This window comes from Bison bison, unplaced genomic scaffold (assembly GCF_000754665.1).
Source record: "Bison bison bison isolate TAMUID 2011002044 unplaced genomic scaffold, Bison_UMD1.0 scf7180017864499, whole genome shotgun sequence".
NCBI classification, from domain to species: domain Eukaryota; kingdom Metazoa; phylum Chordata; class Mammalia; order Artiodactyla; family Bovidae; genus Bison; species Bison bison.
Genome location: NW_011495058.1, coordinates 9,774,412 through 9,790,452, shown reverse-complemented (window position 1 = coordinate 9,790,452; position 16,041 = coordinate 9,774,412). Strand labels below are relative to the sequence as shown.

Genomic DNA, 16,041 nt, shown 5'->3' with positions numbered 1-16,041 from the left:
TCATAAATTTGAAAAGTCCTTTGAAGGTGCTGTGCCGTGCTCAGTCACTTCAGCCATGTCTGACTCTGAGACACTATGGACTGTAAGGCAGGACCTTCTCTGGTTTAGGTTACTGCGGCTCCTTGGTTTCAGGGATGTCCACTGGTCTCCCCTTTGGTCTGAGCAGTGATGCCCTGGAATGGATTTGTCTGCTTGCACAAAGCTCTCTGGAACGTCACAGTACCACTTCTCCTGTCCTCCCCATACTCAGCCTGCCCTTCTCCTCTATGTTACCGGCTTGATCCCATGAAATGTTTCTTTCTGTCTTCCCTCTGCACTCCACTCAATTCTTTTAAAAAGCTTGTATTTTATATTAAAGCACAGTTGATTAACAATGCTGCATTAGTTTCAGCAAAGTGATTCAACTATAGATATGCATCTATTATTCTTTTTCAGATTCTTTTCCCATTTAGGTTATTACAGAATAGAGAGCACCATCCCCTGTGCTACACAGTAGGTCCTGGTTGGTCATCTATTTTATTGGTTATATATTTATCTATCAATAGAGCAGTATGTGCATGTCAATCCCAAATTCCCAATTCACTCAACCCTTTACTCATGAGTCCTATCTTCTAGTCCATACATAGTATAAAATCTTAAATGTCAGCTAGAAATTAAAAAAGTATTGCCATTACTGTCTTTTGAAACTCTCCAAATAAAATTACGCTTTACCTGCAGCATTTGATGGATAACATTTTGCAGTTTCAGATAGGAGAGGTTAGGATTTTTCCATCCTAATCTATGGGAATTTCAGGCAGAAATGCATCATCTGGCAGGAAGGCCAAGGAAAGTTCTGTTTCTGCGATTTAAGGCATGATAAGCTGCTCTTCTTACACACACTCTATGCTAATTTAACTACCACAAAACTACCTGCTTGTATTTCACTGACATTTAATAAAATCCATTTCTTTCTTCCAGCCATAAAACTGCCTAGAGACCTACTGAGCACGAATCTTCTACAAAGCATTTTAGAGGGGAAGCCATTGAGGGAACTACCCTTAAAAGCAGCTGGTTAATTTATTTGGTTCATCTTCCACATCCTGTAATATTGAATTGTCATTATCACAATACTGAGAGCAATTTAAGCTCAATGGGAGCTAAGTACAGAGAGAGGAAAAACTGTTTCCAAGAGGTCTGCTTTTTTGTTGGAGAAAGTATTTTAGGGCTTTATCTCCCATAAATCCACATTCTGGCAGTCAGCACTCTTGGTACTTATATTTCAGTAGGAGCCCTCACATCCTCAGCAATATACTTTATTCTCCTATGTTTTGTGCTGATAAATCTATCTAGTACTTTCTTATACCACATCCCAGAATCTCCCACACACAGGCTGGGATTCCTATGGGGCTGTAATAAAGCTGCCGATTCTGGTAGCCTAACACCCATCATTACCCATCACCCATTCTTCCCTGGTGGAGGGAAAGGAGTATGATTGGACCTTTTTTAATCATTTTGTGCTCTTCCAAGTATATAAATCATTTGAGTCATTTGGGCTCCCTAATACCAGCAACACTGCTTGCTGAGGCTGGGGTTTGAGTCCATGGATGAAGGTGTTTCCTCCAGAAAGGACAGACAGCCTTGGAGAAAACAGACTAAGAGATAAATGCTTAATCAGAGAAGATACTGGAGCTCAAGATGACAGAGAAATAGAGAGAGCAAAATGAAATCCAGCAAATTAGAACATGCCAAATATTTTACTGTCCCAGTAAAAACAAAGGGCCAATAATTGATAAGAAGGGCTTGTCACAGAAGGATTTTTAAATCCAAGATAGGAAGAGATTGGGGATCAAACTGAAGTCAAGAAGGCAAGTGAGAAAAAAAAAAAATTGGTGAGCATGGGGTGGTGGCTGGCAGCAGACAGGAGTCTTGAATCTAGATGGAGATAGAAATGACCAAAAAGCATCAGCCTGCAGAGCAGAGAACACCTTTATATTGCCTCCTGCTTTGGCTCAGTACTGAAGTTTAAAACACACAGCCTTCCTGACCATCACTGAGAAAAAACTCACATCATGTAAGAAGAGAATGGGGATTTCCTAAATATATGACTGCTTTAAATTCGGTGGTTATTTTCTGCACAAGTTCTAGTCCATCCGTCTCCTTTCCTGAAAAGTGGGTTAGCCTGATTAAAAGCAGTTCAACACAGGCCAGATGTTGCTAGCAGAGAAAGTCTTTGTACACAGGTGGATTTCCAGAGCCCATGTGACAGGCCATTTGCTTCCAGGCAGTATCTGAATAAACACAACTGAAAAGCAACACAGGTTTTTGACAAATTCTTGAAGTTAGTTAATCCTGTGTAAATTATGTACCAGAAATATGCTTTGAAATTTAAAAAAAAATCATATCAACATAAAGTAACAGTCAATTTAGTAGCCAAGAAATCCAAGCTATGAATTCAGTGTGAACTAAAGAAGTTAAACATAAGAGGTGCCACTTAGGAGCATTTCCTTTATATTAAAAACAGAGCAAAAACCTAGCGATGACAGAGAGATAGATCTATGTCTACCCGCCCACCTATATGGGTTTAGCAATCAATTGTAGCCAGCATGTGAGGAAGATTCCTGTTCCAACTAGCAACCTGCAATTTCTGCACACGCAACTCACAACTGCAAACTGGATTCCAGAAAAGAATGAGGGATTTAAAAAGTAACAAACAGCCTTCCATATGGATCCTGAAGACTTAACAGAGCTGGTTGTTCAAATCAAAAATCTTGAGTCTGTTTTTCAGTTTGCAGCTGTCTGAGGATCTATTCCCCAGTACTGGGTTCAAGGTTGAACCCCTTCCCCAGTAGAATAGACATCCACTGGGTGATGCAACTTGAAGGAACGTTCTGTGTGATGAATAAATATCTCTAATTTTAACTACACATAATCTCAATCACAGATGACTCAGGAAGAGATCTTTGCACAGTGAGATTATGAAAAAGAAATACAAAACTTCTAAGTCTTGAATAACAGGAAAAGTCACAAGGACACACAGGTTTATGGATGTGAACAAGCGCTTCACTCAATTCAAATTAAAGCAAAAACGAACCAACAAGGACCTACCATATAGCACAGCAAATTATACTCAATATTTTGTAATAATCTATAATGGAAAAGTTTGAAATGGAATATATATATATATATACACACACACATATATACACACACACACACACACAAACACACATATATAAACACATAGATATTTAATGGAATCACTGTGCTGTACATCTGAAACTAACATGATACTGTAAATCAACTATGCAAGCTATGTGTGCTCAGCTGCTCAGTCATATCTGACTCTTTGTGACCCCATGGACTGTAGCCTCTCAGGCTCCTCTGTCCATGAAATTCTCCAGGCAAGAATACTGGAGTGGGTTGCCATGTCCTCCTCCAGGGGATCTTCCTGACCCAGGGATCAAACCTGAGCTCCTGTGGCTCCTCCTGGGAAGATCCCCTGGAGAAGGAAATGGCAACCCACTCCAGTATTCTTGCCTGGAAATCCCATGCACAGAGGAGCCTGGTGGGCTACACAGTCCGTGGCAAAAACGTTGACACAACTTAGCAACTAAACAACAACAAATCAACTATATACTTCAATGGAAAAAAAAAATGAAGCAAAATGGGAAAAAGTAAAGATCAGAACACTGCCTACAGAAGAAACGAAATCAAATGAACCTGCCTTTAACTGGACATGGTGGCTTGTTTTTAAGAGCCTTTAAGGAAGCAGCAGGACAGACGATCTAGGGGCAGATACATCTGTGGAGTAGAATATGCCCATCTTCTTTGTACACAGTTCAGCATCTACTCAAAAGTCTCATTATGACTCCTATACAATGCCTCCCTAGAACAAGAATAATTATTCCAGGTTTAGCTAAAATTGGACAAAAGACTGCAGGCTATTCAGTAAGCAGCAATAATTTGCGCTCAAACTGACAATAAATATCAAATGGACAGTCGTCATTGTCCTGGCTTCTATGGTAATATTAAAAGCTGCCCCGAGCAAAGAATACAACCAGAGAAATCACAAAGGAAGGGATATAAGTGACTAGTAAATAAAAATGCTCAAAATCACTAATCATTCAAGGAAGTTACAAAATAGAATAATGGAGTCTCTTTCTACGTATAGCAAATTGGCAAGTTGATATGGTAAAACAGCTCCTCTAAAACACACAGCTGGTATAAATCAGTATGTTTTCTAGAATGTACCTTTACTTGGCAATATGTATCAAGAGCCTAAAAGATACTCGGAATCTTTGACCCAGTAATTCTAATCCTCAGAATGAGAGCTAGAAAAACATTCAGAAGCACAAACAAAAGTTCATACCCAAAGATTTCTAACTTCAATACAGCATGATTTATGATAACCCCAAACGGGATACAATCTAATGGTCCAATAATATGAGACCGATTAAGAAAATTAAATTGACCTGCAGGATGGAAAATTACATAATCATTAAAGAACATCTGAGCTAAGATTAGACTTCAATAATGTAGGGAATTTCATATGATTTAGAATGCTAAGTTGAAAAGAGAGCCAAAATAGTTGAGATTACTTTATACATTCTTTTATTATTGCTTTTTATTATTATAAAAGGCATGTTTTCTACAAAAAAAAAAAGGCAGAAAATAAATGCCAATGAAGGCCAGAAAAAACACAAATAATCTTGCTCAGATATTATTAATAACATGTTAATAATATTAATATTGTTAATAATCTGGTATACAGCTTTCCATGAAATTGCTACATCATACATTTATATTTCTACCAGAAAGGGGACTCAAATAGTGTATTATTTTCATAAAGTACCTCAATAAACCATTTAGCAAATGTTGGGCATTTCATTTGTCACAATGAAGAAAGAGAAAAAAGCTGGCATGCAGGAGCTGGTCTGTCATTCAGAGCAGGGCCTTGGTGTTCTCTGGGTAAATATAAACAATTTCACAGAACGCCAACATAAGACAAGGCCCTGTGACCATAAGATGAGGAGGAAAACAGGACCACTCCATAATCACATCTGAGCACGGACAAAATATCAACATTTTCCAAGCCACATAAATGACCAAACACCTCCCTATCCTGGCTAAAAGGAAAGACTGCTTCTTTGCCAATGTCTTTAGCCTTGATTTTATCTTTCCTCCTTCTGGATATGATGTATTAAGATACCCAGTGGTGGAAAAACTCTTGCTTCCGGACAGCACCTGACCCAGCGCAAAGTCCTACTTCTTTAAAGCCTCGCCACACCGCCTCTCAACAACAGTCCAAATCCTGTAACACCCTCCTTCTAACACATCCTCTTCCTCACACCCTGCAAATATGTTCCTGGAGATCTAGGGTTGCACGGCACTGACACAGCTATTCGCTACCACATACACTACCATTAGAATTTGAGTGGGTTCAAATCTGCACTGTTATAAACATCAAAGAGGAATACTGGCTGAAAACGAATTAGAAAACTAACAGGAAACAAACTAACTTATAATGGAGGGGCGGGAATCCCCAAATGCTTAATGACAAAGGCCTGAAAAATTACTCCAACAGTAATATTGCACAGGCAATAGCTACTCCAAATATTAAAGAACAACAACAGGATTCAACATGCAAAGGAAGGTATTTTGAGCAAGGAGCAAAGGATGGTTTGATTACTCTAGGAAGACAGATGGTAAGCTTAACATCCGAATCCAGGAAGGGCTGCAAACAATATGGAAATATTACACACGGAAAAGTTAGCTGAACTCATTAAAGAAAAAAAGGCTTCTGTTCTCACCAGGTTTTTGATGGCTATGAAAAGAGGACGACTAAGAAAATGCGGTTGCCATGGATCCATCTTCCCGGATGTTGGGAGCTCTACATACTGACATCAAAAAAGCAACTAATGTTTGAGATGGATGAACTTAATTTTGAAAGCAAGGAAAAACATCTGTCACTGATATTGAAAGTGATTTCTATTTTTAAGCCCTGGATTTAAAATTTTAGCTTCAACCAGTTCAGTACACAGTGGAAAACCCACCAAAATATACTTTTACAATATAGCTGTTTACAACTTGGGTTTTACATACCTAAGAAATATTTGTAAAGGTTACACTGTGTTTTACTTCCTATTAGTCAGTAGTTTTTAATCAATTTTGGTATGCTTACAGCATGAGATGAATTCTAGGAATGGAACCACAATTTATAACACCATGCCTAGAAGAGATGAAGGTGTTTATTTACAATGGTTCTATGTGCAACCACTTGGGACATAAATTTGGTGGTTGCCTGAAAAGAGATGTGTGAGAAAAGTCTGCATGTAGAAAACTGCCTAAGATCAAGCATCAAAATGCCTGCAGAAGTATCGTTCTCTAGATCCACTGGTCAGCAGACTGGGTGGTGTAACTGACGTCAAAGACTTTTTCAGGATAAACAAGGTCTTACTGTACAGTACAGGAAACTATACTCAATATCCTGTTGATAAACCATAATGAAAAAGAATACATATAATAGAATCACTTTGTTGTAGAGCAGAAATTAACACTACATTGCAAATCAACTTCAATACTTCAATAAACTTTTTAAAAATTAAAAAAGATCTTTTATGACCCCAAGAACTCCAGCTTCCATCTGACCAGGAGATAAGCAAATACATAAGGAAGGACTCTTCCCTTGTGGCTCAGATGGTAAAGAATCTGCCTGCAATGTGGGAGACCTGGGTTCAGTCCCTGGGTCAGGAAGATCCCCTGGAGAAGGGATAGGCTACCCACTTCAGTGTTCTTGGGCTTCCCTTGTAGCTCAGCTGGTAAAGAATCCATCTGCAATGCAGAGGACCTGGGCTCAATCCCTGGGTTGGGAAGATCCCCTCGAGAAGGGCATGGCAACCACTCCAGTATTCTTGCCTGGAGAAGTCCATGGACAGAGGAGCCTGGTGGGCTATAGTCCAAGGAGTTGTGAAGAGTCAGACATGACTGAGCGACTAACACCTAACACTACATTTCACATTTAATGGTCATAGGAATTTACTGGGCTATGGGAATTTTAAAAAGATTCGCATTACTCCAAAATCTGCTCCACTGTATCTTCTTCCAAAAAGAATCCAACATGCAATTTGTTGTTTGCTGATCATTTTGGACACTGAGAAGCTAGCTGATGCTTCTACCTCTGTCCTTCAGGTAAAATCTGCCAGGAGCCTTTAGCCCTGAATAGTGAAGCGCTTTTTCTCATTTCATGCATGCAGGTCCTTGCCTTGTTTGCTGACTGACACTTCCCAGCTTACAAAGCAAGCTGTCCCTGCGGCCAGGTCCCCTCATTCTAGTTCACTGCAATGCCAAACAGCTGACTACCTCGTTTCTAAAAATGAACTCCGCTGCAAACAGCAGTGCGACAATTTAATAATTTGTCAAAGGAGGAGAATCAGTTATTATGAAGTGTATTTCAGAGTTCAAAGGTAAAGGTCATAGGGAGCTCAAGTTTATCTGCTGACAGAGAAAGTTGAACAATTAAAAAAACAGCAAACAAACCAGACAAGATCTGCTTGGCAGACGTATTTCTAGAAGACATACCTCATTTCTATGCTCATGCATTAAAATTCTTGCTACACAAGGAGGTTTACACTTAAAAAAAAATCCATCGATTCACATGTTTGAAAGTTCTCTCCAATGGCACTCTTACGAGATGTGCTTTTTCTTTTCTTTTTTCAACATGGAAACAAAACAGAATTTAGAATAAGCTTTTTATGCTCATGTGTCAAGCACTGGAGTCCATAAATCCAGCTATGGCATTCAACTACTAAGAAGTTACCTTGAAAATCTAAAATAAAAGTTTATGCCAGACAGAACTACTGCCTCCTCTTTCCAGTCCCAGGTGGATAAGGAGCTATCTCCAAAGACCTAAGAAGCTAGAACCTTAAAAAGGAAATATCAACAACTGTGTCAAACTGCAGTTTCAGGTTTTTTGGTTTTTTCCCTTCGTGACTAGTCTGTGGAACTATTCTGAAATGCATGTTCTGATTACTTTTTAAAAAATGTTTACCCCTTGCCCAGTAACTAAGTTTTCCCATCAAATCAACTAAAATCTTCAATTAAAAATCTCCATCAAATTTTCTTATGAAATGACATCAAGATTCTCTCTCTGTAGGACATCCATCGTTCCTATTTTGCTTCTGTGATAGTTGTGTAGCTTTCATCATTGTTTACAGAAGTTGACATATAATTCCTAGATGCAATTAGCTGTCAGTCCAGAGAAGATCAGTATTCTTAAGGGTTAAGAATGCCTTTATTCCACATTACACCTTCATTTGGCTAGTCACTGTTTCACTGTTTTTTAAAGATCAAATTAACCTCTCAGTTACATGATACTTGTCTTTGCTCTTTTTCCGTCATATGATCTGCCATCTACTCTAAACAGGGAGGTCTAGTGCAAGGTTATCACCATTTGCTAAATGCTGGACTCTTTAAACTTGTTCTGCTTAGTTTGTGGCACTGGTTGCAAACTGTGGCTGGAATGATCAGAGTTGTGATTAGGCCAATGAAGATTTTGACTTTTTTCTCAATTACAAAGGTATAAAATGCCATGCTGCTGCTGCTGCTGCTGCTAAGTCGCTTCAGTCGTGTCCGACTCTGTGCAACCCCAAAGACAGCAGCCCACCAGGCTCCCGGTCCCTGGGATTCTCCAGGCAAGAACACTGGAGTGGGTTGCCATTTCCTTCTCCAATGCAGGAAAGTGAAAAGTGAAAGTGAAGTCACTCAGTCATGTCTGACTCTTCGAGACCCCACGGACTGCAGCCTACCAGGCTCCTCCATCCATGGGATTTGCCAGGCAAGAGTACTGGAGTGGGGTGTAAAATGCCATAACTCGGTTATAAGAAAAAAATCAATTTCCCCTAAAAATTTGCTAACACCTTAAAAAGAAAATTTTTTCACAATATTATCTCTTTATTAATGCCACCTTCCAAAAGCCTTTCTCTTAGTTTTTAAAATCAAAGGTGCATTCCTTAATGAAATCAGAAATATTCCCTGAAATAATCACAACTAAATAAATCTATTTTAAAACAGACAAAACACATTAATTCCAAAACCATGTAGTGTAGGTGATCTTCCAAAGTGCACACCATACACATACAGAAGGAAGAAATCCTTCCAGAGATTTCTGCCAAGCACACCAAGCTTCTGCACGTTTTGGCAATCTCTAGTTATTTAACTCTATACAAAGAAGTCACTATAACTTACTAAATAAACACTAGTTTTTACTATTCACTAAATACATATTTACACAATAAACTTTAATGAATCCAGAGAAATCAGTCAATAGCTTGTATGTTACAAGTTCCTGAATAAAGGGCACGTGTGTGCAAAGTTCCTTCAGTCATGTCCGACTCGTTGGGACCCTATGAACTGTAGCCCTCCAGGCTCCTCTGTCCATGCGATTCTCCAGGCAAGAATACTAGAATGGGTTGCCATTCCCTTCTCCAGGAGATCTTCTCAACCCAGGGATTGAACCTGGTTCTCTTACATCTCCTGCATTGGCAGGGAGGTTCTTTACCACTAGCACCACTTGGAAAGCTCGAATAGAGGGCATATTTACATAGTAATGTTTCTTAAACCTCTAACATAAATAGGAAAAATTGTAATGCCCTTTAATTATTTTTTATTGAAGTAGATGTACAGCAAAGTGATTCAGTTATACATATATATTTATCTATTCTTTTTCATATTCTTTTCCCTTACAGGTTACTACAAAATGTTGAGTAGAATTCCCTGTGCTATATGGTAGGTCCTTGTTGTTTATTTTATATATAGTAGTGTGTATCTGTTAATCTCAAACTCCTAATCTATCCCTTCTTTCCCCCTTTGGTAATCATAAGTTTGTTTTCTACAAATGTGGGTCTATTTATGTTTCGTAAATAAGTTCATTCATATTATATTCTTAGATTCCACATATAAGCAATATTATATTTGTCTGGCTTACTTCACTTAGTATGATAATCTCTGGTAGCTCCTTGCTGCTACAAATGCATTATTTCATTATTTTTATGGCTGAATAATATTCCTGTGTGTGTGTGTGTGTGTGTGTGTGTGTGTGTACACCACATCTTCTTTATCCATTCACCTGTTGATGGACATTTAGATTGCTTCCATATCTTGGCTACTGTAGAATAAATAGTGCTGCAATGAACACTGGGGTACATATATCTTTTCAAATTATAGTTCTCTCCAGATATATGCCCAGGAGTGGATCTTGGATCATATGGTAACTCTATTTTGTTTTTTAAGGAACAGACATATTATCTCCATAGTGGCTGCACCAATTTACATTGCCACCATTAGTGTAGGAGGGTTCAACTTTTTCCCACAGCCTTTGTTATTTTCAGAATTTTGAATGATGGTATAAAAATGGCTTTTAAAGGTAAAGAACTCAAAATCAAAATGTTTTAAAAGGAGTTAATTTGTCATCCCATAAGTAATCAGTGGTTCTAAAAACTAAAAAGGGTACTGGCACAAGGATAGATAGACAAATCAACAGAATTGAAAGTCCACAAATAAACTCTAACATTTATGGCTAACTGATTTTTGACAGAGGGTCCAAGACAATGGCAAAGGAACAGTCTTTGCAACAAAGAGGGCTGGGACAACTGGATATCCATATGCAAAAGAATGAATTCAGACCCCTACCTTACACCATACACAAAAATTAACTCAAGGTAGATTCTAGAGCTAAATTTAAAAGTTCATACTATAAAACTCTTTGAAGAAAACACAAGCATAAATCTTAATAACCTTAGATTTGGCAATGATTTCATAGATACAATACCAAAAGCACAAGCATCAAAACACACACATACACACACACACACAAAACAAAGATGCCACACAAAAACAGATAAATGGCACTTCAGCAAGATTAAAAGCTTTTGCACCTCAAATGACACGAGCAATAAAGTGAAAAGACAACTCAAGGGCTGGGAGAAAATATTTGCAAATATTTGCAAATCACATACTGGCAAGAGAAGTGAATCCAGAATATATATAAAAAAAATTTACAATGTGTAAAGAAAAAAGACAAATAGCCCAATGGAAAAACGGACAAACAATCTGAATAGGCATTTCTGCAAAGAAGATAGACAAATGGCCAACAAGCACTCAAAGATGCTCAACAAACTTAGTCATTGCTGCTGCTAAGTCGCTTCAGTCGTGTCCGACTCTGTGCGACCCCATAGACGGCAGCCCACCAGGCTTCCCCGTCCCTGGGATTCTCCAGGCAAGAACACTGGAGTGGGTTGCCATTTCCTTCTCCAATGCATGAAAGTAAAAAGTAAAAGTGAAGTCACTCAGTCGTGTCTAAGTTTGCTCAACAAACTTAGTCATTGCTGCTGCTAAGTCGCTTCAGTCGTGTCAGACTCTTTGCGACCCCATGGACTGCAGCCTACCAGGCTCCTCCGTCCACGGGATTTTCCAGGCAAGAGTACTGGAGTGGGGTGCCATTGCCTTCTCCGTAGTCATTAGGGAAATATAAATCAAAACATTGAGACATCACCACTTTCCACACACCAGATGCCTATAATCAAAAAGACAGCTACAAATGAATGAGGGTGAGAATGTGGAGAAAGTGAAATCTTTACATATTGCTAACGAGAATGTAAATGGTGCAATTACTTTGGAAAATGACTGGACAGTTCTTCAAAGTGTTCGACACAGATTTACTATATGATCCAACAATTCTACACCCAAGAGGCATTAAAACACATGACCCCATAAAAAAGTCGTACGTGAATGTTCACAGTACCACTACTTGTAACAGTCAAAACATAGAAACAACCCAAATGTTCATCAACTGATAAACAGCTAAATAAAATATGATATACCCATACGATGAAAGATAATTTGGCCATAAAAAGGAATGAAATACTGATACATGCTACACCATGGATGTACCTAGAAAACTAATGAAAAAAATCAGACACAAGGTCATGCACTCATGATTCCATTTACATGAACTATTCAGAATTTACATGAAATATCCAGAATTTGTGACCCCATGGACTCTATCCTGCCAGGCTCTCTGTCCATGGAATCCTCCAGGCAAGAATACTGGAGTGGGTCACCATTTCCTTTTCCAGGGGATCTTCCCAATCCAGGGATCAAACTCAGGTCGATTGCATTGCAGGAAGACTCTTTACCACATGAGCCTCCAGGGAAACCATCCAGAATTTACATGAAACATCCAGAGTAGGCAAATTTATAAAGAATTGAAACAGGTTAGCCGTTCCTTGGGGCTAGGAAGCAGGGAAAAGGGGTTAGGGAGCGACTGCTAATGGGGACAAGGTTTCATTACTGGGATGATGAAAATGCTCTAAAACTGGATTATGGTGATGGTTGCACAATTCTGTAAACATATTAAAACCAATGAATTGTACATTTTTTTTTTTTTTTTGGCTGTGTCACACAGCATATGGGATCTTAGTTCCCCAACCTGGGATGGAACCTGCAACCCCTGTAGTGGAAGCACACAGTCTTATCCACTGGACTGCCAGGAAAGTCCTTGAATTGTACTCTTTAAACTGGTGAACTTTATGATATGCAAATTATATATCAATAAAGCTATTAAAATAAGAAGACATGACAATATCACTTACACTGACATGTGAAATCCTATGATTCTTCACGTCAGAATATCACATATATACTTTCATCAAGCTCAATAACCTAAGTCCTTTATACAACATACTAACCCTTTGGTGTGTGTTTCTTTTAAACTATTTTAAGCCAGAAATTCTAACTCAACAATATCAAGTTTTTCACCAGATAACTTGAACTGTTTTTATTTTATCTGTACATAATTAAGCATCTTTTGTGCTTGGGAAGAAATGTCTACATGCATTTTTGGAGACATGAACAGGAAAATAGGAGAAAAGAGAAAGCTTCCTCTTAGAACACTGAACACAGAAAAACCTGTCAAGCAGAGAGTGATAACCAAAGAGATGACCCAAATCTTTGATGTTCTTGCCTGTTCAGCATTCAGTGAATTCTACTTATTTAGTACTTATCACAGTGTAATCTTGGTATCAATTCCAACTTTTTCCCATGTGACCTCACCTGCACTTGGATCCTGGACTACTTCGTTATCTATACAATTGCTCAACAAGTTTTGGCCCAAAGAGTTACAACTACTCTAGAAGTTTCAGCCCAAAGAGTTACATTCACTTGGTCCTTTCTACAGATGTCTGTAAGCTATGTCAAATGCTACGTAGAAGGATGAACACGTTATTGACACAGTTAACTTAGGCATCTTGCAAGTTGACAAGACATTCATGTAGAAAAAACTACTCTGGCAAATTATATCAGATGATAGGTACCCTTCACGGTATAAAACCAATTATTAAACTATACCAACAAGGTAACTATTAAGAACTCAAATCTATACAGAAACTCCCACCATCAAAGTTTGAGTCCATGTGGACATCATTCATATTATCTCTAATATGTTCTTTCATACCAATACCTTGAAAATATATGGGACAACTCTAAAGTCTCTAACTTCTGGAATTGGAAAGCTAGAACTCAAAACTGCATCCTCACTTGGAAAATACTTAAACCAAAATGATTTATCAATATTTTAAGTTATCAACATTTTATGAGGGATTGCTATTAAGAAGGCAGCAGACAGTTTAGAAGCAGAATCTCCAACCCCAGTCAAGCCTTCAGATGAGTGCAACCCTGGCCAAAATCTGAACAGAAATCTCATGACAGGCCCTAAAACAGACCGTACACGAAAGCCACTCTTAAATTTCTGACCTGTGAGATAATGAAAGTGTGTTGGTTTAGGCCACTTAAAAAAAACAAACAAAAAACCTAGTGACTTGGCATTTTTCATCCCTAATGAGTTTTAAATAAAAACGCATGGGTTTAAATTATAGCTACGTGAATTCATGCTCTGTATCCCATAAAATTTTCTAACTAGAAAAGTGTTTACTAAAGAAATATTAATACTTTATCAAGAAGAATTTGAAGCTACTCTTTCCTGAAATCAACAAAGACAAGTAAGGTAGTTATTTTTTCCTAGCAGTAAGTCAGCTGCAGATCTAAAATAGAAAATGTTAGCCTCAATCTGCAATTCCTACTGATTAATTCCATACATGCTTCCCAGGTGGCACAGTGGTAAAGAATCCACTTGCCAATTCAGGAGACACAAGAGACATGGATTGGATCCCTGGGTTGAAAAGATTCCCCAGAGTTGGAAATCACAACCTGCTCCAGTATTCTTACCTGGAAAATTCCATGGACAGAGGAGCCTGGGGGACTACAATGCATGGGGTCACAAAGTGTCAGACATGACTGAGCAACTGAGCACAATCCCATAGACATTTCTGTGTGAGGTTAGTGCTGCTAGTGCCTAAGGATGACAGTAAGTGCTGGGGAGGGGATGAAAAGAGCTGGTTCTCAAACAGAAATCAGAGCTGATGCAATCTTGGTTTTGTGCCTTGAGATGCTGTTGGAATCTAAAGGACCTGCTACTTAACCATTACGTGGAGCTAAAACCAGTGCTTGAAAAATGCTAACAACTAGTATGCAGTTCTATCATTCTATGAAGCAACAGTCCAAGTGAAAAGGACAGATAACTACCACAAAACACTCAAAACCATTTGGTAGCTAAGCCTCGAAGTATCTATTCCATAGCTATACCTTGGTATAGAAATAAACACATACAGCCTGCTCTCCACTGAGCCCTAAACTGGATAGGAAACAACGTTCAGAGTTCTAGGACAGTGGGAACATTTTATCATTAAAAAAAAAAATCACTGGTGAATAAAAATAGAAAAAAAATTTATTCTATAAGCAGAAAGATGGAGAAGGCAATGGCACCCCACTCCAGTACTTTTGCCTGGAAAATCCCATGGATGGAGGAGCCTGGAAGGCTGCAGTCCATGGGGTCGCTAGAGTCGGACATGACTGAGCGACTTCCCTTTCACTTTTCACTTTTATGCATTGGAGAAGGAAATGGCAACCCACTCCAGTGTTCTTGCCTGGAGAATCCCAGGGGTGGGGGAGCCTGTTGGGCTGCCGTCTCTGGGGTCGCACACAGTCAGACACGACTGAAGCAACTTAGCAGCAGCAGCATAAGCAGAAAGATTCTTTCATTTTAGAATCTGCTATATCCACAAACATGTCAATGTATAAAACAATTCTTTTACTTTCTCATGTTTTAAATAGCACTAAGATAATAAAATATGCTAGGAACATGTCACTAAAAAAGAGCCATGGCAAGCTCAGCTCGGTGCTCTGTGTTGACTTAGAGGGGCGGGATGCGGGTGGGGGAGAGGGAGGCTTGAGAGGGAGGGGATATATGTAAACACAAAGTCTAAGCAGTTGCAAAAGAGTCAGACATGCCTTAGTGACTAAACAACAAAATAGCTGATTCGCTTCCTTGTACAGCAGAAACTAACACATTATATTCCAACAAAAATAAATTAAAATATAAAATTTAAAAAAGAGCCATGATTGTTCTAAAACTTTCTCAAGACTTGCAAGAGATTATCGACAAGCGGAAAAAAATGCCTAGTTACTTGCTCTTACTTTTTAAATGCTACCTCTTTTTTTGTGTATGGAAGGGGCTATATTTCAATAGGCTAGCAAACAGTTTGAGTAACATCTGTTTTTGCCTGCACCTATTCCAAAGGGATGCCACCGACAAGCACTGAGGCCACACCTCCCCCAAGAGGTAATGGTCTTGCTATTTCACTACACTGGGCTTTCTCAAACTTTCTCCGAATGAAGAGTCAGACATTAAAAATATTAAAGATAAATTAAAGAGCAAACAGAACCCCTCAAAGACTGCCTGTGACATCAACACGCAGCATTTACCTTCTTCCCTCCCGTCACAAACTGCTTGCAGCTGGATCTCACAAAATGCGGGTGCACAGCAATGATCTGCAAGGAAGAGGGAGCCAACACGTCACTGGTTAGGAGTCACGGCTGCAGAGCAGAATGAAAGCCCCTTGTACATGACAGGCAACATGATCGAAAAATCAACCTGGTGTCTAGGTAGGAAGT

The 16,041-nt window shown here is 38.9% G+C and overlaps 1 protein-coding gene across 2 annotated transcripts in view; it reads right to left on the bottom strand.

Moving 5' to 3' along the window:
• Nucleotides 1-16,041, bottom strand: part of VPS41 (vacuolar protein sorting 41 homolog (S. cerevisiae)) — a 200,589-nt gene that overhangs the window by 79,813 nt on the left and 104,735 nt on the right. For both annotated transcript variants that reach the window (XM_010829102.1, XM_010829103.1), the window contains one exon: nucleotides 15,853-15,918. In XM_010829102.1, coding sequence (XP_010827404.1) covers nucleotides 15,853-15,918 — 66 coding nt within the window. The remainder of the gene's footprint in view (nucleotides 1-15,852; nucleotides 15,919-16,041) is intronic.